Source organism: Myotis davidii, unplaced genomic scaffold (assembly GCF_000327345.1).
Source record: "Myotis davidii unplaced genomic scaffold, ASM32734v1 scaffold629, whole genome shotgun sequence".
Taxonomy (NCBI): domain Eukaryota; kingdom Metazoa; phylum Chordata; class Mammalia; order Chiroptera; family Vespertilionidae; genus Myotis; species Myotis davidii.
The window spans coordinates 1,181,677-1,209,295 of record NW_006300210.1 but is presented as its reverse complement, the minus strand read 5'-3'; the positions used below and the strand labels follow the sequence as shown (position 1 = coordinate 1,209,295).

At 42.0% G+C, this 27,619-nt stretch overlaps 1 protein-coding gene across 1 annotated transcript in view; it reads right to left on the bottom strand.

Moving 5' to 3' along the window:
• ATP8A1 (ATPase, aminophospholipid transporter (APLT), class I, type 8A, member 1) overlaps positions 1 to 27,619 on the bottom strand; it is a 179,198-nt gene that overhangs the window by 53,204 nt on the left and 98,375 nt on the right. Inside the window, exon 25 of the mRNA XM_006776615.2 lies at positions 13,682 to 13,854. Coding sequence (XP_006776678.1) covers positions 13,682 to 13,854 — 173 coding nt within the window. The remainder of the gene's footprint in view (positions 1 to 13,681; positions 13,855 to 27,619) is intronic.

Below are 27,619 nucleotides of genomic sequence, written 5' to 3'. Positions count from 1 at the left end.
GCACAATCCATGGTTGGTTTCATTAATGTGAAGACTAGAATGTAATGATGCCCTCCACCCAAGTTTATTATATGACCCACCCCAAATTCAACAGCAAAGTGTTTAGCAACTCAAAAAAGTCTCGTGAGAGCATTCTATCTGGTTTTCTTTGGACTAGATTGTTATTTCTAAGACCTATGACATGTTTAATTAAAGGGTGATCACTTTAAGAAGTAGCATAGGAATAAAGATTAAGGCCCAAGCACCCACTGATTAGAGGTAAATACCACGCACAACCATAGAAGCAAAGGCAGGGGTGCACTACAGAGGGTCTTCCCAGCTCCGGGCATGATGTGCTTGTGGGCACCTGCCAGCTGTCTTAGGGAGGAAATGTGGTTTAAGGGGTGGGAGGACTCAGGTTACTCACGCTATATTCAGTTTAAAAGATCTATGTTTTTAAAGCATCCATTTAAAAAATTGCTCCTTGCTATGAAGGGGTTACAAGATAGCAAAACAAACAAGACAATAAAAGTGAGTGCAGCACAAACTTTTGACAGATTACCAGTACTTGATAATTCCAGAGGATGTAGAAACTAGCTTGGGCTGCAAGAGGCTTGCTTGATGAATTAGAATTTGACAGGGAAAGCTCATGGCAGGTAAAAGCAGCAGCAGCACATATTAAAAATTATCCACAATATATTCCCTCCTACGGTTTTATTCGTACTTCATAAAAGGCCACCTACTTCACTCATTAGAGTTTATTTTTTTCTTGACTTTTGTACATTTGCATCTTACATGTGTACAATGTCCATAATAGCCTAGAATGGTGATTTTCAACATTTTCATATCATGGCACCCATACACGAATTACTAAAAATTCTGCGACACACCAAAAAATATAACTTTTGCCTATCAGGCAAAAAAAGGGTATAATTTAGATTCATTCACACCAATAGCTATTGTTGTGTTGGCTGCTATTTTTGGGGGTGGGGCGGGGGAATCTAAGGCAAAGGAGGTCATTGCCCCTGACTAAATAGTCAGGCAGTGCATGTTTTAAAAATTCTTGTGGCACATCAGTTGAAAACTGGTGGTCTGGAACAACCTCGCTGCACAAGTTAATTCTTCCAAATGTCTATCAAAACCCACACATCCATGGCTGAACATATCTAAAACCTTAACTTTACCAATACCAATAGTGTCCCAATGTATAATCCAGAAACATCATAAAAGCACTGTGCTCTGCCCCAGATATATATATATTTTTTACCACCTATGGGTCTGTATCAGGATGTAAATTATTCACAGTTCTCCTCTGCTGTTGCGCTTTATTCTTCAGGAGCAGAGCCTTGACAGAAAAAGACTCCACAGTCAGTGTGTGCATAGGGTCCGGAGTTCTTCCCCGTGGCTCCACAAACAGAGGGTGGTCCTGTGCGATACGCCCTAGCAGTGCTCTGAGTGCAATATGCTTTTCAGATATTATTTTGGCTGCAGTTTCTGCACATGTTATTCATTACCGTCCTTACTGGCTATGTAGTAATTCTCACAGCCCTGTGAACATGAGATCGTGGTAGTGGAAATTTTTTTTTACCATTTAAGCTAGAAAGTACATAGAGTGGCTCAAATTATATTTTGCACTCTTTTCATAGGATTAGCTAAATGAGTCACTTTTCAAAAAATATGTTTTTATTGATTTAGGGGAAGAGGAAGGGAGAAGGAGAGAAAGATAGAAACATTGATGTGAGAGAGACACATCGATAGGCTGCCTCCTGCAGGCCTCCTGCTGGGGACTGGGTCCAATAGAAAGTACATAGAGTGGCTCAAATTATATTTTGCACTCTTTTCATAGGATTAGCTAAATGAGTCACTTTTCAAAAAATATGTTTTTATTGATTTAGGGGAAGAGGAAGGGAGAAGGAGAGAAAGATAGAAACATTGATGTGAGAGAGACACATCGATAGGCTGCCTCCTGCAGGCCCCCTGCTGGGGACTGGGCCCAAAACTGGGGCATGTGCCCTGACAAGGAATCGAACCAGTGACCTCTTTATGTGTGAGATGAGGCTCAATCCACTGAGCCACACTGGCCGGGCAATGAGTCACCTTTTTGAATGAAACATGGATAAAGATGAAATGTGCGGGTATACACATAGACACATAATAAAGAATATTTTAAGGGACTTTCTACAGGTAGACAAAAGGGGTACAATAATGTAGCTTACTGTATTGTGTTTTAGTTTAATAACCTTAAAATACCTTATGCAGCAAAAATTATGCTGGTAATACAATATGATCTCAAAAACATACTGTAAACTTAAAAGTTACTATAAAGTTGCCTTCAGAAAGTGAATCGAGAAAAAAAAAATAGAACATGTAGGAATACAGGGTAACGTGGGGTATCCTGAAGTGCTTTATCCAGCGCCTGCCCGGTGCTGACAGAGCCCTGCATTCACTAAGCTGGAGGGCGGCTCCTGGGACTCTTTAGGGATCAGGATCATTAGTGCCGGGAGCTGCTGTACTTCCCTTTGCAACACACTTCCTAAGATTTCTCCTTGGGAGTATCAGCCTTTCCCCCATGGAGTCATGTTCTGCTGACTAATAAAGAAATTACAAAAAGAGAGGAAAACCTAAGAGAAAAACTTATGAGATCTTACTTGGTTCCTTTTTGAATTATAATTTGCTAGGCTCTTAAAAAGTTTTAAGTAGAGGAAAAATTAAAATCTGGCAAAACAAGGTCTGTGTTACATGCACTGAAAATTACAGAAGTGTCATAACACTTCCAGAAACTCACCGCCAGTTTGTTAGTGGACTGAAAACAGCCAGTTATAAAGCGAATCCTAAAAACGATACTTAGCACGCAGCACATAATGAAACATTCAACCACTTCTAGGCAAGAGAACTCTGTTATTCAAATGACTGGAGAGTGGGCACTTTCCTCACCTCCAAAGGCAGTATCTGTGGGTATACTGTGCAGCGGGCCTTATAATATAGGGATTGATTCTACAGAAATAAAATACAGCAACGAAAAAAGGAAAGTAACTTTAAAAAAGATTTCCCTTTGCAATGCATTTTAAATGCAAAACTCCTCTCTTTGGAATTTCAGTTGTTATAGGTAAACTACTACTGTTTTCAGGTTACATGGTTCAGAGAATATTTTAACTAGAGACTAATCATATTGACAGTGTATGTCTGAATATGCGTGTGTGTGTGCACTTGCGCATAGGCACCCACCCCAATAGCTAAATGGCAAAGAGACCTTACCTTAAAAAAGGCACTAAAAAAACACAAAAAACCACACAACCTCCGAGTGCGGCCAGTGTGGCTTAGTGGTTGAGTGTCAACCTATGAACCAGGAGGTCACGATTTCATTCCCCATCAGGGCACGTGCTCGGGTTGCAGGTTCCATCCCCAGGGTGGAGCATGCAGGAGGGAGCCAATCAATGATTCTCTGTTATCATTGATGTTTCTATCTCCTCCTCTCCCTTCCTCTCTTTCTAAGAATAATTAAAAACATATTTGAAAATATGTTGGAAAGATAAGGGTAGAAGCAATTGGAAAATAAGTCATACAAAAATGTAATTGAAGCAATTAGAAAATAAGTCATACAAACATGTAACTGCTAAAAGAAAGAAACCAGTAGTACACTGAATAGTAAATATGACAGTGCTCGAAAGTGCAATTCAATGAAATAAACTGTCCCAAAAGACAGCAGGAAATTAAAGAAAATATTGTAAGAAAAAAGCAAAGAAACTAAGGAATACAGGTGGGTACATATATATAATGGAACTCCAAGAAGAGAATAAAAAGGGACAGAATGAAAAAGAATGATTAATAATTTTCCAGAATTAAAGAAAGATATATCCTTAGATTCAAAGGTCTCATACAGTGCCAAAAAGAAATTCAAGAAAAAGGTACTTACCCCTAGACATATTATGCTTAAATTAAGAAAATGGTTATACATTAAGAAAAATTTCTAAAAGCTTCTAGAGAGAAAACAAAGATTACTTACAAAGAAACAAAGATCTGACACTGGATGTACACACAAAATTACTTCACTCCGTTTGGGAGGTGGGGTATGGAAAGGCAGACATACTAACATAAATAATAAGCACAAATATGGTTATCAAAAACTTAGAAATAACCACATATAGATTAGACACAGATTATAAATCAGCAGCAGAAATCTGATTTAGATGGTGGAAAGGAGAGGGAGGAAAAAACAACAAAAAGCATAATAAATGGAAAACACAAAATAAGACAGGAGAAACAAGGCCTAATATAGCAATAATTACAATAAATATACATGGGTTAAATTCACTGATTGAAAGACAGATGCTTAGGTTGAATTAAAACAAAAAAAAATCCAGCAAAATGGTGTCTAAAACAGACATATTTATAATAATAGCTAATATAAGAGAACACTTATTTGATCAGTATGTTTTAAGTTCTTTATTTGTTTTAACTCATTCAATTCCCAGAAGAACCTTATGTGAGATGGGTTATTATTATCGCCATTTTACAAACGAGGATACTGCGGAACAGAAAGATTAAATCACTTAGGGTAAAACAGCAGGTAAGTGGTAAAGTCAGGGTTCAACTCTAAACAGTGTGGATTTAGAGACAGCATCCTTAGTCACTATATTATACAGAAGGATTGAATATAAGGGTTTAGGGGGAAAAAAGACAAGGCCCACATGAAACAAAGGAGTGCCAAATTAGCCATTTTAATACTAGACAAAATAGAATTTAGGACACAGGAAAGGCCTAATACTCAGAGACAAATCTTTATGTTATGATAGTGTTCCTCTTGCCAGAACTATTCAAGTAGGCCATATAAAAAATGTGATCGCATTTCTAAGAGTAACATAATTTTTAATAATGGCTGCCAATGCACTGAATATATATATTAACCCATTCATTACTCACAACCCTATGATAACAATGACTTTTACCTTTATTTCAAAGATGAAGAAGTTACAGCAACATGCTTCTCAGCTAATAAGAGGTGAAGCCTGCGCTTAGATTCTGGAAAGTCTGGTCTCAGAGCCCGAGTGCTGGAGCACGTGGCATCACCAGCAGAAAGAATGGGGGCATTGTGTCTACTAGTAAGTGGCACTGGGAGAATGTGCTCACCATGTAGAAATGAAAAGCACTCGATCTCTTCTCCTTCATAAGACAGACAAAAAGAAACCTCGTACGAATTAGAGACCTATATGGAAAACAGAAAGCTGCGCAGTTAACAGAAGAAAAAGCAGGAGAATAACTTTGTGAGTGGGAAGTTCTCACTATCCAAAAGCACAAGCCATCAAGGGAAAGATGAATGAAATTTGACTCCCTCAAGGTCAATGATTTTTGTTCAAGGAAGAACAGCACGGAGAGAATTAAGAAGGCAGCCAGACAAGAAGATTTTTGCCATGTCTATAATCAACAAAGAATCAATATCCAGAACACACAAGGAATTCTTGCATATAAGCAGAAAAGTAAGTTAGGAAACCCAACATGAAGTTCAGTATCCTTATTCCTCTTCAGTGTGTTACCTTTCTTCATAGCAACTGTTACCATTGTCTTCATATAAATCTGTCTTATCCATATTATAAAAGGCCAGTGGCCGTAACGCCGTACCGACCAAACGACCAGTCACCAGGAGGTGCCTTGACGGGTCTCGGGGCGGCGAGTCTGGGTCTCACACGATCTCACGCACTGGGCCTCTAGTATGTAATAAATTAATTGTGAACACACAGCAATGGCTGCCTTTTGAATGTACATGTATTTGTTTTTATTAAACAATAGGTATAACGTGAAGGCGGGAACTATTTTTTCCTGTTGTTCACTGCTCTATTTATAGTACTTATTAAGGTACCTGGCACATAGTGGGCGCTCAAAAAACATTTGTTGAACGAATGGGAGAATGAATGAAAGAATGATCTTCTAAAGTAGAAATTTAGAGAGGTAAACAGTTTTATGAGGAAATGCTCATTCTCCCTAGTCATCAGATGAATGAGAATCAAACAGCAAGGTGCCACTTTTCAACCATCAAGTGGGCAAAGATGAATCCAGGAGTGCTAATTTTGAGGGAAAGGCAGGGAATAGCAACTGTTCTACGTGGATCTGGAGGACACACCACTGCAGCTGTTGGGAGCAACGCAGCAATTCCGATTGGAGTGAAATACGCACACCATTCACAGCCAAGCACTCCCATTCCTAAGTGCATATGCTAGGAAAACACTTGCATGGGTGCACAGAGAGGACACTCATTTCAGCACTTTCCACGGCAGCGAAGATTTAGAGGCAACCTCTGTGGCCATCGTTATGGTAACAGATAAATAAAATGCTGTACATGCATTACTGTAATAGTAGTACTGAAAATAAATGAACTTGTTCTACATCTAGTATGATGGATAGGTCTTAAAATTGTAAAAAAAATTAAAAAGGCAAAAGATTTATGTTGAAATATTATAAACATATCTATCTTAACATGGGCATAACAATATTATATATGTTTCATAGCTACACAGATCTCTAAATATAGTATGGAAGCTGGATGGGAACCTACGAAATAACTGAGATTGTTTTCCTAGGGTGGAGTGAAGAGAAAGGGAATGAAGGACAAAGTGAAATAACGTATAAAAATCAAAGACAAACTTGTTTTCGTTTGAGACTAGCTGCCTGCAGCCTTGGGAGAAGGCTGATTTGAACATCTTCCCCCCTGACCCTTCTCTGGCATGACCTCTAGCACCTTCTGGCACTTTCAGAACCCAGGGAAGTCATTTTGGTGACAGAGCAAGATCTGATGTTTGTGGTCCTGGGTTCCTCACATTTCTCTTGTTGAGATATACACTAGTAAGTATTCACTGACATCTCATTTAAAAACAAACTGTCTTCTGGGAATATCCACATTTTAAGGGGTTATCTTGAATCCCAGGGCACAGAGAAATTGGACGGCATCTCCAGGCTGTGCTGCTGCCACCACAGGGAGGGCCAGTCCTTTCTGAGGAATCGCGGAGAAAGGGAAACATGCCAGGTGAGATGGGAATATGTCTCCATTTTGAAGAAAAGAAAGAGTCTGGAAATGACAGGCTAAGGAGCCTGGAGTGAGCTCCATCAATATTCTCGGGAAGTTCTGTCAGAACCAACTCCCTCTGCTGTTCACTCATTAGCCACACACACTCCAGAGCAGGGCTGGCTGGCTGACAATGGCCCCAGGGCCGGGCCCAGGCAGCAGCCTGTTTTTTACATCAGCTCATGCTCCAACTGCAGAGTTGAGTAGCTGTGACAGACCCTCTGTAGCTTAGAAAGCCTAACACATTTATTATCTATCCCTTTACAAGCTTTCCCACCTCTTCTCTATAAAACACTGCCATGCTCTGGGAGAATGCTACCTGGAACGACCTCCTCTCTCACCCTGAACTTGAAGCTTGTTGTTTTATGTCCATTTCCTGTCTCTCTGTCTGATCCCTTGGTAATCCACCTTTTGTTTTCCAAGGCCATCTTCCCCCCAGGATGCTGTCTGTCCTTTCCTTTGCCTCTGTGCCCTATAGCTACTAGAAAGTCATGGCCTACATGCTACCTGGCTTTGACTTCTGAAACTCTAGCCCGAGCACTAAGCTTTAACTTACTCCAGGTGGAGATGGCTCAGACAGGTTTATTAAGAAGACGGCAATCACTGGAAACCATCATGAGTTTAAGGAGAACCAGAAATGCCAAGCTAACTCTGCTTCCCTTTCCCTCCCCATCGGGTCAGTAGACTGGCAGAGGGGAGAAATGTTGCAGGTTCCATGTGCCATGCCCTCACCAAACCAGAAAATGAAGTGCTTTCCATTCTAGCGCTGCAGAACTGAAGGAGAACTGTGAGCCCTCTCTGAGGTGGGTCTGCATCTGCCTGAGGCATAAATTAGGGTGCTGATGTATTGATTTATGTGACGCTTCAGGGAGGCCTTTCCTGGAAAGCTGCAGAGTTCTGTGTTAAAATGGTTGAACAGAAAAGAAATCGTCAAGAATTTGAATGCAGTTACAGAAGATACATACACTTATTCCAAGTGAGTAAGACACAAAACAGAGAGAGACCAAAATGAATAGGACATCGTTTAAGAGGGATGACGATGGATATAAAGACAGCAGCTACCCTTGGGACATCATAGACCTGAAGGGAACATAAGGGGGTTCCTGGGGTGTCATGTTTGGGTGCTTGATGCAAGAGTGTGTTCACTGTGTGAAAACTCACTGAGTTGCACACTTATACTTTATAATATACTTTAAACAGAGTTAACAGGTTAACTCTGTTTTATCGGAATATTTATATAATCTGCAGTTCTAATGTGTATGTGTGTGTGTGTGTGTGTGTGATCGTGTGTTGGTCATGGTGCTTTATCTTACTCGAGTCACATCTAAAAGTACCTAGTATCAAATTACAGTGAGATTCTACAGCATTTAGCTCTCTCATCTAATTTAGATATTTTACTGTTAAATATGAACTTCCCTGGTGGGGTACATCATAACTGGCCACCAGGCTGTCATACAGCCTTGCAGTTCCTTTAACATTACCCAGTACAGGTAGAATAGCAAATGAGATAGGCAGGGCTGGACACCCTATGTTATATTATGTTAAAGCAAAATACAGTCATTTTCTGAAATGATAAAATTTATTCACTATGTTCTCTTTTAGCCATACATGTCTGAAAGAAACATCCTCTCACCATTTCCAACATTTATTCATAATATCTTGGAAGCAAATAGGGGGTTGATCCATTAACAGTTTGTAAGTTTTCTCAGAGCCAAACATCTGCTTTGGCATCCAACGATGCTCACAAACGTTTTTTCTCGAAAGGAATGTCTGTTGAGCACTTATTAACTTCATTTGTGCTTTATGACTACCCTTTAAGTAGAACACTTAGAGAAATTCTTGAAGTTTAAGACAATCCTAAAGATTCAAGACACAGACTCAAGAAGTAAATAAATCCTTTCTTTAACGCACTCCAGCTATGACAGAAAGTATGCAGAGTGTCCCCTTAGACTTCTCCTTGGAGGGTCCCCCGACGGGACGAGGGCGAGAGGGCTTGCCTGGAATGCCACTCCCGAGTGACGACACACACTGAGGTCAAGTGTTTTCCTATGCACTGTGGGGAAATCGCCTGAAAGGGGGTTAAAACTTTGATTGGAGATGTTGCAAGTCGAGAAAAATGCTTACTTCAATTTAACTTCTGCTTTTCAGAAGACTTGAGTACATAAATTATGTAGAAGAATGGTGATTACTAGACAGTCTAAAAGCTGGAGGCTCTCGGCCAATTTTCAACCAACTGTCACAGAACATAAGTTTCAATATCTGTTTAAACTAAACTGACAACTACAGAAAAAAATGTGAAGCTCTCTGAAAGGCTGGGTTATGTGAACTGACGAGGATCTCGGAAAGCACACGCCATTTAGCGCACGGCAGTACTTCCCCGCACGTTCCAGCCACTCTCGTCTGGGGGGAATGTTCGCGGAGGTGGAACAGATGCTTCCCCAAATTAAGCTAATGCAAGCAGTAGGCAGAGTCTTCCCAGGACAGAGTGGCCAACACAAACACGGTTCCTCCAAAAAAAAAAAAAAAAAAAAAAAAAAGAAAAGAAAAAAAAAGAAAAGAAAAGAAAAAGAAAAAGAAAAGGGCTCAGAGCAATCTAGTGGCCAGGAGCTCTGGAGCTGGAAGGAGCTGAGCCACAAGTGTGTGTGTGCACGGCTTTCCCGCCTTCCAAGCCAGAGGACTCCGCTCTCTGCCGCTTTAGACGCCAGCCTCCCTGGAGGACTAGAGTGACTGCCACATGCCAAGCTCCACGGGTCACAAAAGCAAGGCCGGAGAGATGCCATTAGGTATCCGCAGTGCCGGAGAGATAGCATTCGAACAAGAAGTGTGTGCGTCCCCAGCTAAAATGCCATTATACCAATAATGCAAGCCGTAAGACTTCAGGGAATAAAGTATTGGAAACTGAGATGAGGAATTATTTTCTGACACAGCTACTCTGCAGAATAGCTCTCGACGTCGCCTCCAGACATACATCTTCATGACTCTTGGAGCAAATCCCTTTCCTCTATACCTGTCCAAGGAGCATCGGGGAGCCTGTGCAACCCCTTCAATAGCGCATTAAATTTGACAGGTTTGTGTGTATTTTGGAGGAGCTGGTCCATAGCTTTCATGTTGTTCTTCAAGAGTCCTGTGATCACCCAGAACAGTAAGCACCAGTGTGCTTGAGCGCGGGAACCGAAGGGCGGGGGGCCACAAAGGCGCAGTGATGTTTAGCACCAGGAAAACTGGTCGGAAACTGCCCTAACACGAGATGCGTGTTTCCCATTAAGCTGCTCAGGTTACACAGGTACTTGTGCACGGAGGTAAAAACGAAAGCTGCGCGGTGCTCATGAAAATACAGTGCTTCCTAGACTGATAAAAACAGATTTCATTTCACTTCTTGGAGTTTACAAACTCAAAAAAATACCCGAGGAATGACATGCAACCTTCCCTTGTAAACCAAAACCGGGACTCCAAAGCCCTGAATGATTTGGGGGCCAGGGGGTCCTTTCTGTCCCCCTCAGAAAACGGGGGTAAGAGACCTGATGCCCACGGACAGAGAACAACCGCTTCTTTCAATTCCGCTGTAGACTCTTTGGGGAAAACGCTCATCTTTCATAACTGTGTCAATTAGGCAAAAACTGAGAACTGCCTCCTGCCCTTTACGCTGATAGTGTCTGGGAAGAGAGAGGCTGACGTAATCCTGAAGATGCAGCTAATATGGGATTATTACCCATTATGGGATGCCTTTCCCTCCACTTTCCCTCCAACCGAGAGGCAGAGAGGGCTGCAGACACAGGGCAGGACCTGAATATCTTCCTGTGCAGACTGACAAGAAATAGATCGTTGAGGGGAAAACCCGTAGAGCTTGAGTTATGTGAACTGACGAGGATTTGGGAAACAGTCCTGCACTGTATTTTGAAATAAGGTTCAGTATTTATCGGGAGCATCTCCTATAATGAAGTAAAATAGGGAATTTCCTGAGGCTGGGAGAGTATCATCATCTAAAAAAAACAGGAGTGACACTGGGTTTCGGGTGAAGACTGATCCACAGAGCTTCTCACCTGGGCCTCCCCAGTGAGAGGAGCATGTCAGGGAAATTGGAAACTACTGACAGGAAGATAGTCTGTGCCAAGAGGCACCAGGCCAAGAAGGTGCAGAGACATAAATCGGGCAGTGGCACTGAGGTAATTATGGGCTTAGAGGAACTCTCAAAGCCAGACCGGGAGTCGAACCACAGACCTTATGGGAAAAGAGAGAGTATGAAGATAATTAGAAGGAAAGGGGCAAGGGAAGATATTCTACTTAAAAACACAACACAGCGCGCGCGCGTGTGCACACACACACACACACACACACACAGCCTACAACTCTAAATAAAACTCCGTGTCTGCACAGGGACATGCGTACGGCAGGCTGGAGGGAGGCAGGGGCCACACACAGCTTTATAAGCGCGGCTGCAGAGCCTGGCTGCACGTGCACGGCTGGGTGGGATTCCCTCCCCGGGGCCTGGAGGAGCCCTGAGGTCCATGTGACTTGCGAGCGTCCGGAACAAGGATCTCGGGAGGGAATTTCACAAGCACAGAACATATTTTTCCTCCCTCGACGCTGCTTTCTAGTTTTTCTCTCCCTCTGCTATTGTTTAATTTGTGGTTCAACTTTCTGAAGAATGGTGGGAGGTACCGTGTTAGGCAATGCTGTAAGAATGAGGCTCAGCTGCTAGGACTGCATTGTGAAAACTGGCCTCCCACATCTTTCAAACCAATTGTGATTCTACTTAACACAGAAAGGAAAGAGAGATGCAGGGAGGAGAGCGGGCGTGAGTCTTATTCATCCTCCTGCGCGCACCATCTACGTCCAGCACACAGTAGGCGCAGGACAGATGCTGCTGACTCATGGGAACTGGTCATTTTTATCTAAAGAGCCTGGTTCTGTTTTGTTTCCACATAGGAGCCAAGAGTTGTATCACTTAATGTGTTTTTGAGCAAACTTGACTTGGTCCTTGTGACCCAATTAGTGACAATGATTGAACAACCAAATCTGGCACAGTATTATCCTGATGAAGAGTGTCAGGAGCCAGGAAAAGTTACTGAAAATGTATTTTTTAAAAAGCATGAGGACACCAAAGTGCAAGTGACACAGTCAAGATAACAAAATTGCCAATTCTTTCTTCAAGGTTAAGCAAAGAGCCTGATTATTACTAATATTAATGATCCGTGCACTATTTTATTCATGAGCTTTATAGTAATAATATTTATTAATAGATGCCACTGAGAAGAATAAGTAACTTAATTCTTTAAATATGGCACACTTTTATAGGTTAAAATGAAGCTTATAAAGGGTACCTATTAAGTACAATTTAAATCATATTTCCACAAAGTATATTTCAATTGAAATTTAGGAAACCTCTACGTGGCATGGCGAATAAGTTTGGAGACAATATTATATACAGGATATTTAAGTGACTAAGGCTGGACCAAAAAAATAAAAAGGTTAGAAAGCGTAACATTCTTTAAAAAATACATACATTTTAAAGAAAATAATAAAAGCAAACAGTACAGTCTTAAAGAAAAAATTAAAAGCACCGATTCTAGGAAATTCTTCAGAAGCCCTGCTAACACTTCACTCCCAGGAAGAGAAACAATTTGGGAAACTGCTACCCTGGACCTAGAGTGACCAGCTGGTAAGATTCAGTAAGTGAGCAGTGAAGAGGGAAATCCTGAGGTTTCATGGTGGCCAGAAGGGAAGAGGCTGGGCACAGTCATGAATACACATTAAGTTTTAGGAAGACATAGTTTAAACAGTTTAGACAAAGAGATGGGGAAGAGTCTTGGACAAGAAACTCAGGAAGGACGGGATGGTTTATACAATTCGATGGGTGGGGACCTGATAACTGAAAACAGATTTTATTTGAGGATATAGGCAATATTATACTATTTCAGGATATAGGCACTATTATACATGAGAGGGTGAAGGATGGTACAGTCAATAAATATTTTCCCAGTAGCTGAGCTTCAGGAAAATGTTCCGCTCTCTGGAAGATGATTTAATTAGTGCCTCCCATCCTGCCATTCCCCCAAATAAATGCTGACAGCAGGATCAGAGATTTAAGTGTATAAGACAATGCTAGTTATTACAGAAATAATGCTAGTTGTAAATGCAGGTAAACGATTGATCTTAAAATGTTTTTTTAAAAAAATGTATATTTTATTGAGTTTTTTTACAGAGAGGAAGGGAGAGGGATAGAGAGTTAGAAATAATCAATGAGAGAGAAACATCGATGAGAAAGAAATATCGATCAGCCGCCTCCTGCACACCCCCCACTAGAGATGTGCCCTCAACCAAAGTACATACCCAACTGGAATCGAACCCAGGACCCCACAGTCCACAGGCCAACGCTCTATCCACTGAGCCAAATCGGGGGCAATGATTGATTTTATACGCAGAAAATGGCAAGACGCCTGTTAATTCTGATTGTGAACAATAACTACTAGGGATTTTTTAGGACTCACTTTCAAAATCTCTGCTAATAAAGTCTATCCCCGTCTGTGAGCCTTAAGTTAATAAATAACCTGACATTTACAATTTCTGGAGAGAATAACTTTAAGGAACTTTAAAAACCAGGGAACTTGGGATAAAGTCGCTCATCTGACAATCTTAAGGAGAACTCACCTGCAGCAGATAACAGCTTTGCACGACAAAGCTAGGTCCAGGAAGTAGTGGCGCACTCCGAAAGTTAAGGCGTACTTGAGGGTCTTCCCGTCGATTATAAGCGCAAAATCATTCTCCTTCCGAAGAGCATCGCCAAGCGTGGTGCAGTGACGGCTGAGAGTTTCCCTCGTCCCCTGTAAGAGTGAACAAAGAAACAACATGCTCATTTGTTCTACCTGAAGGATGTTCAGCGACTACAGTTAGCTATTTCTAGTGCTTGAGGCTTTCAGGCACCTCCATTCATTTGGTTCTCACAAAAGCCCCTCGAAGGAGATGGGACAAAGATTATCAGGAGAAATAAGTTGCTTGCTTGAAGTCACACATGTGTTCCTGCAGGGATAGGACTAGATTACACATCACCCAATCCCCTGCGATCTTTGCTCATTACTCTAACCACACAATCATGACCCCGCAAAAACATGTTCAGCAAATTATCTTATAAAAGACAACACTGGCCTAATTTATGAGCTAGTCAAAACTGCTTAGCCATAAGTCAACGAGGAAAGTTGGAGAACATCATTTAAATAATCTACGGGATTTCTTTCAGAAGTACACGATGCTATTGAAATGTAATTCCCAGTAACCAACAGGAGAAAATGCAGTATCTATCATCTCTTGCCACTTCACGAATTGGCTCCTGTAACTTTATCATCGTTCCATGATGTTGCATTCTAGTTGGGGATGGTGACATATGGCTTGGTAATCTTGATGGATCAAACAAAAGAACCCCTTCCATCAAAGAGTTCACGTTCAGGTACAACAAAAACCTTTAGTGTCAAGGAGAGCTTTGTTCACCTCAACTATACAGAGACTGCCTGCCCAGCTCTTCAAAGGCAAAACGTTTCAGGATATTTAGTTTTTCTCCCCAAATCCTGTCGATTCTTCCTGAAAGCTAATGAGACCCGTTTCCTGTTTCATAAGAGCCCTAACGTTGTGAAGAAACAGAATCCTGGCTCCGCACAGGGGAAAAAAGAAGGAGTGATTCCCTCCTATTAGAGCTTTGTTCTGAGTGCTAATATCTGAGCCTGCAGTTATTTATATAATAAATGCAAATATACATTTATGTAATAAAATAGACCTACAATGAAAATACTCATAATAATTTCTTATTATATTCGTGGGAGATAGAAGTATTGTTCCAATTAAAGAATGTGGTACAGTCATTTCAAAGTTATTTTCACAAAGAGGGAGCAAAGGCATAGGTGATTAAACTTTTATATTGGGGATTCGGGGAGGTGTTTCTGCAATCACATTCAAGCATGGCTCACGCTAGGTTCTGGAATTTCAGAATCCGTTGATCAAAATAATGGAACCAGATTGTACTGTAAAGCACGCCGGCTCCGTTTCCCCAGCCCCGGGCCTTACTGAACACCCCCCTGCTCCCTGTCACACACGGGCCCCAAGAACCACTGCACAGCAGCAACCTTTGCTCAATTATCTGTTCACACTTTACATTGAGGGGAAGTAGTTATTTTAATTTATAAGCATCACCCTCTTATTTCCTTCTGGAAATGTTGGCCCAAGAGGAATTAAGAAAAGGAGACCCCCCCCCCCAAAAGAAGTCAGTAAAATTCTGCAAGCAAAAGTTACCAATGACAATCTAGAGTAGATTAGCCTGGATTGTTTTAAAACTGCCTTCACATAGAGTAAATGAACAAACAAGTGAATTAATGAATTGATAATACAAATGAAGTGAGACAGTATTTAGCATGTACCACACACTAGGCGTGGTTCTAAGGGCTACACATGCAGATATAACATTTCAGTTAAACGTATGACAACCCTACCCAGAAGGCCTCCTGTTATTCCCATTCTGTAGGTGAGTAACGTTGAGACAGAGTTCAAGTTCCCTGCCCACGAACACATGGCTACTAAGTTGTGAAACGAGGCTGAGAATTAAGTCTCTGTGTGAGCTTGTCTTTGCACAACCCAGCAAAACAAGCCCAACTTCAGCCAGGACCAGGCCTAGCAAATTACACATGGAATGCCCAGCATTCCCTCTGCTGACTCCCTAGAGCCCCCTCATCTGTCTCCCATCTCTCTACGCCGACAGAGACTTCTCTTTATGACACAAATTTAAAACACAGACCATGTCTCTGCTTGTTCTTTCTTCTATGGCTTCCTACTGTCTACACGGTGTATTCCGAACACCTTAAAATGGTACTGAAGGTTTTCGGCAACTGAAGCCCAATTAACCTCCATTCTACTTCCCTTTCCCATCTCCGCCCTTTCATGTCCTCTCTCTGGAACAAATGCCTTTCCCTGCAGAGGCTGGTATACCACCTTTTAAAACAAGCTCATCTACCAAGCCCTCCCAGACTCATTCCTGCCGCCAGGTGTGACTCACTCCATGCTAGCAAGGCCCTCAGTTCTTGGGGGACAGACCACCCTTCACCTGCTTTCCAGCAACAAACCCAGTTGGCCTGCAAGTACAGATGCTTGGGAAATAAAAGTTATTGAATGAGAGCACTGATCAATTCTGATTTCATCCTATTGGCAGCATTCCATTTCCCCTTCTATTATATTATCACTTCTGATGAGAGAGAGAGAGAGAGAGAGAGAGAGAGAGAGAGAGAGAGAGGGATCCGCCATTCAGCAAATCAGGTAAATTCACATCTGTAGAAATGGCCATGTTCCTTTTGAAACCAGAAAGACAGCAGAGAGGAAGGGAAGGGAAGGGAAGGGAAGGGAAGGGAAGGGAAGGGAAGGGAAGGAATAATCCATTACTTCAACAGATTTTCAGGTCAACGCATTGCTCACTAAAATGCCACTGTATTTTTTAAAGTGTTTACCCAGGAGTCTCCTGAGCTGAAAACCCAAGTGAAACCTGAGACGGCCCTTGGGAGGACTTCACATTTCTTTAAAGTTCGGCCACAGAGCAAGACTGAAAGTTCAGTCAACCCCTGAGCTGAGCAAGTTCCCTCATACCCCCTGTGGGACACGGTCTCGGGCCCACTCCCTCCATTGGAAGGTGTTCTATAAAGCCTTAACCTTTGCTGAGAATTCTCTCATTTGTGGCATGAGCACCCTGGGTTCCTTTGGTGATTATCACAGAGCTTCAGCAAATCCAAAGGTGTTGGGAGACGTAACTGAGATAAAATATCTGAAGGTGAGTCAAAAACTTCTCACAGTGAGTTCTCCAGCCCAGCCCACCTAAGGTGCAAGGTAACAACAACAAAAATCCTGCAAACGTGTTCTTATTTTAGTTCATGGTTTTCTTTTGCAAATAGCTCTGGTGTTGGCTGTGTGCTGCTGGTTATAAGTTATATTTTACCCGTATTTAGACTGCCAGGAGTATTTTAAAATTCCTTTATTTATAAAAGTTTATTGCTTCTCCCCTAAGCCTGGGAGCCATACTTTATGGCCACATTGCATTGAAGCTTATCTCCTGGTAGCTAGAAATAAATTTATTACTATATTAGCTGTTGCTTTGTTTTCATTTTGGCTACTGAAGGGGGGAAATGTTTAAACATTTAAACTTAGTGACATGTGAAAGTGAAAATATATACATGAGAAGCTAAATCAGAGAAAGAATAAAAGACCACAGAGTACAACCAAATAAAGGCTCTGTACCTCCCCATTCTACACAGTTTTCTTGGTGAGCTGGAAGAAAAGGAGCAACTGTTGCTATCATCAGGGAGAGTCAGTGGTAAAGGCAACCTGGGGAGACAGATAGGCGAGGGGCAAGGCTGGGGTTCAGGCGCCATACCACGGAGCCAGGGAGGGAGCCGGGGACAGTGGGACTTGCCTGTACCTCCCATAACCTGCATCCTGTGTGGACACTTCAGTCATTCAACTCTGTTCTCTCAACCCACAGCCAAGAGCTCACTGGAAGCCCTTGGCCCTGGACCTTCTACCCGCCTGCCAGTCTTGTCAACTCACAACTTAGGCCACAACCAACCTTCTCCTCGGTGCTCAGTCTTAACCACAAAGAAGGGAAACATCACTGCCCCACAAGGGCAGGCTCTCCTCCACCGTCTCCTCTCCTAGGGGAGCTCATTGCTACCGATGCAGACTGCCCTCCATGGCCCGTGGATTCCATTGTCTCCAGAGGCTACTCCAGACCTTTCCTTCTTAAGATTCCAAATTTGGCCCCGTCACTTCTGCAAACATCTACCTGCTTTACTGGGAGCATTTATACCTGAAAGAATCCCCTCAACTGTCCTCTCTTCACCTAAACACTTCTCTCTCTTTAGGTGATTCTCCCTAATTCTTAAGCCAGGGGTTAGAGCCCTTTTCTCCTCACCTCTGTTCCACTCATTTCCTTCTTGCATCTTCCCTTCCCAATGCCATTATTTTTCCCCCTTCAAGACTGCATACTAAAAGCAACGAACAAATAAATAAACCAAGAAATGGTCCCTAGATCCAACTTTTACTGAGTCCTCTAGGTGCCATAAATACTTCCACCTTTTGGATTCTTCAAAGACTTTGTTTGTACTTATGTAATGTAGAATGATGTATAATAGCTTATTTGTTTATATCTCTATTTTCCCTTCAGACTGAGGCCTTTGAAAAGAGATGAAATAAAAGGAATAAAAGAGTAATGAAATTATTAATGAATGGAGAATACTTTTTGGGAGGTTACAATGGTTTTTCTTGTGTGACCATTTTGAGGATTGTTTTCTGCTGCCTATAAAACTCATGCATAATATTGTATACTCTTAATTAGAACAATAAGTAAAACAGTAATATGCTTATAATAGAAAAAATAGAGAATAAAGTGGACATTATGACCCAAGGATTACTTCTGTCTGTCTCAAACACTATAAACTGTCGAATGAATACAACAAATTGGACACCTTGACTAGCTACTCAGAGATAAGGTCAGGTTGTGTAACAGTGGGCCAATATAAAAAAGAAGAATCTCTCACCCTTTGAGACAGCATGGAGGGACCTGAGAGTATTATGCTAAGCGAAATAAAGTATTGCATGAAAAAGACAAGTATCACATGATCTCACTCATATATGGAATCTAATGAACAAAATAGATCCAGAGACATTGAAGCATAGAACAGACTGACATATTTCAGAGGAAAGGGGGGTAGGGTGGGAAGAGATTAACCAATGAATTTATATGCTTTATATGATAACCCACAGACAGACCATAAGTGCGGGGAAGGCCTGGGGAGGAGATGGGAGTGGAGTGGAGGTGGTCAATGGGGGGTAAAAAGGGGATACTGGTAATACTTTCAATAACAAAGATAAATTTTAAAAAAAGAAAAGTAAACAATATACATTCAGTTTATAAGACACATACTTAGAAAAGAGAAAGATACTAGGCAGACAATTAGGTGAAGCAGAATTCCTCACAAAGACAACTCCAATCAGAAGGCCTTGAAAAAGTTCCATTGGAATCTTTAGGGTGCAGCCTGGTAAAACAGATGAACACGTTCACAGAACAACAACAATCTTAAAGAAAGCGGAGACTGGCCGCTTTGTGGCAATCTTCATTACTTTTACATGGCCTTCGCCAAGAAAACCCTTGGTAAGAATCACAGAGGACACGGAGACCATGACATCTGGCAGTTTTATAGCGAGACGAGGCGAAAGCCCTGACTTGTCTGGGGAGATTCACAGTGTGCAAGATGTCCTTTTCATCCTGGCACCAACTCTGTTTCATCTAAGGAACCCAGAGGCCAGATGTGCAATGAGCCTGCTAGGTCACCTCAGCACTATGCTTTTGATGGTCCTAACTGCAATGTTGCACAGAGCACCTGCATAAAAATGGCCCTTTTCAGCTCCTAGCCTTTTTTTTTTCTTCCTGATTCTTTTCAGAAGTTTACAGGACAGTCTTACCTAGGAAGATAGCCAAGGAACACCCTAGTAGAGGATGTGGAAATATTCCCGAGGAAAGGAAAACAAAAGCCTCTAACCTCTGACTAGAAGGCAGGTTAGCACGTCTAACCAGAAGGTTAGAGAGAAATAGTCCAACATGCACACCTAAGGGCTGTGGCTTCCGCTCCCTGCTCTGGGCTGCAGTTAATTGCAGTGGAAGCAAAGGACGTGCAGTTACTATGCCCCAGAGGGTATCCTCGGCCAGGCTTAGCCCAATCAGCAGAAGTTAAAAGAAGAAAGTCCCCTTATACATATTTAGTCCAAAGTGCGGGTTGGTGTCTGGGTCTTAATACAGTGGGGCCTTGACTTACGAGTTTAATTCGTTCTGAGACTGAGCTCGTTAAGGAGTTCCTTAAGGAGCTCGTTAACTCAAATTACTCTATCAACTCAATGCAAAAAATCGGTGGAGAGACAGCTGGTATCTCAAAAAACTCGTTAGTCAGGACACTCGTGAGTCAAGGCCCCACTGTACAAATAAGTACTTACTTGGCATTTACATTTGTTCCTGGGGATCTGATATAGGTGTGCAGGTCCAATGATAAATTTAAAAGGAGGATTCGGTTCCCAGGAAGAAAAAAAATAACATCACAATTCTAAAGTGCACTTTGACTTTGGACACGATATTTAACAATGTAATTCATTGTTCTTGTCCTTCACAAGTTCAGCACCAGAGAAGGGAAATCAGCCTACAATTGGGCTAATGATGACTCGCTTTTGGGAGCCATGCAACTGTCACCCTTGTCAGAATGAACTTAAGTTTATGAAGCCTGTACTTCTTCTATTTTAAAAAAATATATTTTACTGATTTTTTGTTGTTGTTTTTTACAGAGACGAAGGGAGAGGGATAGAGAGTTAGAAATATCAATCAGCTGCCTCCTACACACCCCCTACTGGGGATGTGGCCGCAACCAAGGTACATGCCCTTGACCAGATCAAACCTGGGACCCTTCAGTCTGCAGGCTGACACTCTATCCACTAAGCCAAACTGGTTAGGTCTGAAGACTGTACTTCTTACTTTAGTATCCACACCACAGGTTTCTGTTTTCATTTGCTCTCCATAAAAAGGGCAAAATGCAACAGAATGTTACAGGAGAACCCCGGCAGGAATCTTGGGGAACAAAGATGGCGTCTTTGCTCAAACAGAGACCAGCTGGAGGCTGAGTCATTGGAAAGTAGCTCTTTAGCTCTTTCTCTACACATGTCACATCTGTGTAGAGAAAACCACTGCCCACCTGTAATGTTCCAATGTGCAGCCATAACGAAGTGGGGTGTTAGAAAGTTGGGGCTGGCCAGGAGGGCTCACAAAATGCTGAAGCCACACTGTAAAGAATTCACAGCTCCAGCAGCCAAACACACCCCATGGCTGAGCTGCCACGCTTTTCCTCGACTTCAGGTGGGTGTAGAATGTGAAAAAATGTTTAGTTTGCTAAGGGTCTGCCTTTAAAAACCTGTTATCAGTGTATTTCAAATGCCAAAGAAGAGGATATCTATAAGAATCTTAAACCAACACATATTTTATTAACTGTTTTGGTGGTTTGTGGTCCCACCTCATCATCACTTAAGACATGAGGTATTTACAAATTTTTGACCACAGAATGTTTTATTCTTTCTCTATTTTTACACTCTCCAAATGTTCACACCCTAAAATTACAAATTAACAGGACATTCCAAGGATAATCTTCCTAACACATTATGACCATATGAAGTATGGACAATGTTAGCACATTCTTAATGAATGAATTATGACTCTCATAATAGCAATCGGAATAAACCACTGGGTATTACCTATTTTTCAACAATGTGTTACTGATTCAGGGGAACACTAGATATTCCATATACCCCAGGTAATATATATACCTACTACCCCTATAGCTACTGTAGGCTATAATAAGTTGTGAAGAGCTACCTGAGAGTAGAGAGAAACTACATTTACATATATATATATACATATATATATATATATATACAAGTGATCCATTTAGTACTCTCTCAGGCATAGTTTTTGATCAAAAAGCTTTGGTGTTTCTGAACTCCCAGACTATACATATTAGAAAGTAACCTTTAAAAACATGTTCTCCTAGAACCAAACCAACATAAAGTAACCTTTCCAAAATGGGTGAGGAAAGACAGAGGTGAAGTCATTAAAAACCTATGGTCAAAGGCCTCCTCCGAATCAGCTTAGTGGAAGACAGCCAAGCAAGTGCATTTAATCAATACGTATTGCTAAACACTAGAGGGAAATGGGAAAGAGACAAAAAATTCCCATGCTTTGCTGATACACACACATAGGATTCCTGGGGTGGGGGTAGGTATAGAACACTGTAATTGAGGAAATGGTCCAATATCCCTGTGGGGTCATGCCATCTGAAAAAGGTCGAGGGTTACAACATGGAAAAGGTAAGAAGAGGAAGCAGTAGTGCTGGGTAAATTGTCTTGGCCCCTGGGCAGGGGTTTGGGTTTAGGGATGGTGATAGGTTCCATCAGGCAAATACCTCCTCGTCTCACTGTGGGTTCGCTGGAGAGAGGGGAGGGGGAGGAAGAAAGTGTCGAGCCTGGGTCCAAGTTTATGTTTCAGTGTTGGGTGGGGCACAGAGCAAACAGAGACACAGCCAGGGAAAAGAAGGAAGAGTGAGGTAGGGGATATAATTATATCATTTAAATAGTTTTGTGGATAAAGGCTTTCATCAAAGCCCTTACGGTAATTATTTTAAACCACCACTGAAAGGCCCCTAAACACTTACTCGGAGCTGGGTATTCAATATTCTCCCCAGGCGGCGGAAGGAAGCCTCGGAGGAACCCCTCCGGGCGGCAGACAGCCAGTCTCTCCTGCTGCCTCCAATGCAGCCGGGAGAGGCGGCTCAGAATACACAACTGACTTTTTGAAAATAAGCAAATGACCAATTCAGCGGTTTTGGAGACAGTAACAACCGGGGCCTGTGAGAACCTGTCCCCCAGACCCACAAAGAAAGCTAATGCTGGGCCCATTTTCACAATGGTTTGCATTAATTAGCCATTATATTCCTAATCTTATGTAGGGATACAGAAGAATCTGCTCCATTTACTCCGTGCACATCATTTCTACTATTTCGTATGTGCACGCGATACAATCGTAGGGTCACTTGTATCAGTAAAACAAAATAGAGGGTCTTTCCTGAATTCCATAAACCCCTTTGACCCACCATTTTCCAGGAGGACACCCCCCTTTCAGCGGCACTGGAGTCCTGGTGATGAGCGGGGAAGGAGGCAGGGACAAGTTAGAAAATGTGGGGTTGCCTTCCAGATCCCTTCCTTCTTTGAATGAGTGCCTGCCGCCACGGGAGAAAGCATGGGCATTCAAAAACTGAAAGAACCAACAGTTTTGGAGTTAGCGCAATCTAGGTTGAAACTCAGGGTCCTGCACTGGCTGGCTATGTGAACTCACAGCCTCTATCTGCGATTGAGCAAACACTAGCCCCTCAGGGAAGAAACTAACCTATGCAGACACCCCTGGCACGTGCTGGGCTTCCTATAAACTCATCAAAAGATAAGGGTGGCAGAGATGCAAAAAAGTCACAAGGCTTGGCTGCTCCCCTCGGAAATGTCAGTAGGCCGTGGGGCAACAGCCAGGGACACACCTGTCTAGAAAGTATTTTTCTGGAGTTCAAGGTCTCGGGGAGCTCTTGGAAGAGTTCAGATGCTTAGCCAATAGCAAAAGAGATAAAGAATATTCAGACTTGGGGGAGGGAACCTCTCCAAACAGAAACACTATGAATTCGTGAACAACTTCACTTAAGGTTTGGCCCACAAGCCAAGATGACTGGATTTTGTTTAAGAAAAGGGGACACATTCAGGTCTTAGGAGACCAAACAATGGGCTTGATGGAACTTTTACGACCACATACTTGGGCTTGTGGCTGACACCGTCTTAAATTAGAGGAGAAGAGAGCAGATTATTTGCTCAGATGTGATTTTCATTTTTGGTGCTGTTTACATTTTTTCACTAACCCATTTCTTTCAAATGTAATTCTTGCAACAGGACAGAGCTTTGCTTCTGGCAGGGAGACATTAGCAACTTAAAAGTTAAACTAAGATCTTAAAACGTAGCCACAAAGGCCGAAACAGCTTTGTTAGTAATGGTAAGAGAAAATCCACACTGCGAAAGCCCCAATGCTGGCGGTGGAGGGAAACGCAGTGTGGTTTCAGACCTGCCTAGACTACTTTTCAAAGCAACACAAAATGCACTGGATTGGACTCATGGGACATATGGAGACAAAACCTGAAGTAGCCCGAGTTCTGTTTCCCCCCCTTTTCTGGAGTCGAGTCAATTACGTGCTTATTCTGGATTCCTTTCAGAGGCCGCTCAACGGTGGCTGGTCCCCAAACGGCGAGGTCTGTCTGCATAATACATATACGTCGAACTTAAAAGGGTACAGATGACAACTTCACCGTTCATGTCAAGAATGTTCTGTAAGTTATATTTGAAGCTTACATGGTGTTAGAAAATCAAGTTCGGCTAGGAAAAAAGTGAACAATCCCGTAAAGGCTTCCTTTTACCATGGCGTTGAAAAATATATATTCTTATGCTTGCTAATATGAAATGTGGCTAACAATTCATTTTCTGTAAAAGGTATCAGCGGGGGGAGGGGGGGGACATTGGTATCCATAAGCAAACCTGGGCTGGCTTGGGGTTCTAGTCTCCAATTAAGGAGAAAATTTAAGTAGTGAAAAGACGGCTGTTTAAAACCACCTCTTCAAGCAGATGGCATTAAGGTACTCTCACTCTTGCCCTCTTGGAATAATGATGCTAAAATAAATAAAAATAAAAATGATGAGCATGATAATGGTCTGTATTTCTTAAGTGCTTACTAAATGCCAGGAATTGTGTCTAAGTATTTAAAATGGGTTGCTCTGTTTGATCACCACAACACCCTAAAGAAAATGTTATTATTCTTGTTTTAGAAGAGTAGCTGGTGGCTGAGGCCAAGGCATATCTATTTGCTTAGTCTCTGGAGTCCGATGACTTAGATACATCCTCAGTGACACTTAGCATAGAGACCATAACAGGATCCGCTCACTAATGTTTCCAGCGGAAATGTGATTGTCCCTGTCAAGGCCTCAGTTCAGTACCCAGTACAAATATTAAGTATTTCATAAATGTAAGCTAGTGTTTGTTTGTTGTTTAATTATTTTAATCTTTATGACGCTAACCGCAATGTGTAGAACCCTGCAGGGGTGTGGGGTTTCCTTTCCACAGGAAGTCAGAGACCTGCATTTTCCTTTGGGATCCATACACTGCTTCCCAGGATGAGGTGCTGAATCCTATGCAGGCTGAGTGTGCATGTCAGCAGCAGCAGAGACGGTGCCCAGGTGACCAGGAGAGGTGGGCAAGGCCTTCTCAGGAGTTAACCTTGGCAACATTGGAAGCTCTGACTTTCAGGGGAGGAAATGTGTTTCACCAAGCTCTCTACATACATATTTAACCATCATTCCTGTGGATTCAATAATTATCCTATATAATAAAAGGGTAATATGCAAATTGGCCCTACAGGCAAAATGAGAATGACTGGTCCCTATGACACGCACTGACCACCAGGGGGCAGACGCTCAATGCAGGAGCTGACCCCTGGTGGTCAGTGCGCTCCCACCAGGGGAACTCCGCTCAGCCACAAACCAGGCTGACATCTGCGGGGAGTGGGCCTAAGCCAGCAGGTGTGCATCCTCCTGAAGGGTCCCGGACTGCGAGAGGGTGAAGGCCAGGCTGAGGGACCTCCCCCCTGCACTAGTGCAAAAATTTTCATGCACCGGGCCTCTAGTATGGTAAATAATTGTCCTTTTCCTGGTTTCCAGGAAGCTAGACAGTAGAAAGGAGAAGATAAAAATGGGGAGAATGGATTTAAGAGCCAGCCCTAGCACACAGGGCAGATCCCACAATGGTCCATAGGAAAGAGATGCTAGAGGAAGGTGACCGAGCATATAAGACTCAAGAAAGGCCGTCCTGGCACTTAAAGAGTTAGTAGCTTAAGAAATGATGGTCCTTCCCACCCATCCCAGACTCACCAGATGAGGATAGTAAAATCCCGAGCTATCTCAATGAATCAGATCTTCGCAAACTAATATTTTGAGTCACCTGAGAGTATTAACAGAGATTTACAGAGTAGGGATGCTACGGGGATTTGAATACTAAATATAATCGTAGTCCTTAATGCAACATAAACCCAATCCTGACAGAACTGTTTTAGAACATTTTGAAAGATGCTAAGTAGACACTGGGAGGTAAAGACATGAGATTCCCTCATTCCTAGTTCACATTTCTAGATGTTTCCAGTTTTAACGGACTTTAAGCAAATTTGTTTGAACAAATTACTGTATGACAACCCAAAGCCATAAAATAGATGCTGGAACAATCTCCTGGATCCAGTCATTAAGTGGAAGGGGTTTCTGAGAAATGCCTGGCGGCGTTAGGGAAAAAGTACAATGTACCCATTCAAGCCACTACTCTGACATTCCTGGCATTTTAGACCCTTAAGGAAATCTTCTTATATCAAGAAAATAACCAGAACCCGGCCCCCCAGCCCCCATAAAGTGGTTCAAAGTAGCATGACAAAAATTATACAAATTACCTAAATTATCTATGTATTACCAGAGGCCCGATACACGAAATTCGTGCAAGAGTAGGCCTTCCTTCCCCCGGCTGCCGGCACCGGCTTCCCTCCAGCGCCCGGGACCCTGGCTTCCCTCGCACCTCTTGCTTCGTCCAGAAGGTCATCCGAAAGAATGTCCAGAAGGACGTCCAGTCTAATTAGCATATTATGCTTTAATTATTATAGATTATAGATAAGTATCTAACAGATTTTGATTAACTTTAGATGATTCTTAATGATGCTTCATAAAATTTTTACTTTCTGAAATTAAAAGATTATGATCGACTTTCTAAGAAACACGTTTGCTGACTGTGCAACATTTAACACCAGCCTTGCAGGTAACGGGGTGAGAACACCCAGCTTTGCTCCTGGGCACTGTGCTGCTCTTGCTACGAAAGGAGCCGAATGGGCAGAGGAAAAGGTCAGATTTCCGTATTAGCTCTGTGGACCAAGACTTCCATTCTGTTTGTATTTTCAATGTAGTTTGGTTTTATGTTTTTATTTAAAGGCTTTAAAAAATGTTGAACAGCCATTATTTTTCCAAGAAGGATAACTGTATTGAAACTCAAAATGAGAAAGTTAAAAAGCCAAATGGCTTTTTTTTTTTTTTTTGAGATGAGCTGGATTATGGGAAGACAAAGATTTATTTTTACTATCACCGCCAGGAGAAAGGCTTTTCTATTTGGAAATCTAGGAGGCTTAAAGATGATACTTTATTTGTACAATTTCAAGATAATAAAAGAGTTCCAGCTTTAAAATTTTCACAGTACTAGAGATAATATTTTGGTAGAAAATTTAAACAGTTCATTGCAATATGCAGCACTTATGCAAAAGCATCTGCATTTATAACCTGCTTTCTTAAGAAAAAATTAAAAGATGGGAAAAGAATATACTTTTCATAATAAAGAGGTCATTATGCAAAACAACTTGCAAGCTATTGAAATATGATTTTTCTATAAAGTTTCATAACATCTCATTTTTATGTGCCACGTCCTGCACTAATCGTGTGCCAAGGGTAACATTATCCTCACTTTACAGGCAGCAAAACGGCTTCAGGGAAGTTATCTGATTTCAACTTGCCCAGGGTCCCCATTCCAGTGAGGGCAGAACAGCGCTCTTAAATATTGTGTTATTTCATGGAATCACTTGAATACATTCATTAGAACTGTCACTTGACAAAACACACACCCACAATTTATTTCCCATTATATTATTTCCTAAGACATTGCGTTCCTAAGTTTATTACCTAAATGTTAATTATTCTTTTTTGCTGATGGAATGGCAGTCCCATGTTTCATTACCATCAGCCCAATGTGCACACATAGGATGCTCTTCTTTTCCATGGCAACGAAAAAATAAATAATGATTAACCCACAGGCGTTCTAGCACATCTAATGATTTGCCTGAAAACTCAGCCTCAGATTTTATGACATTAGATCTGAGGG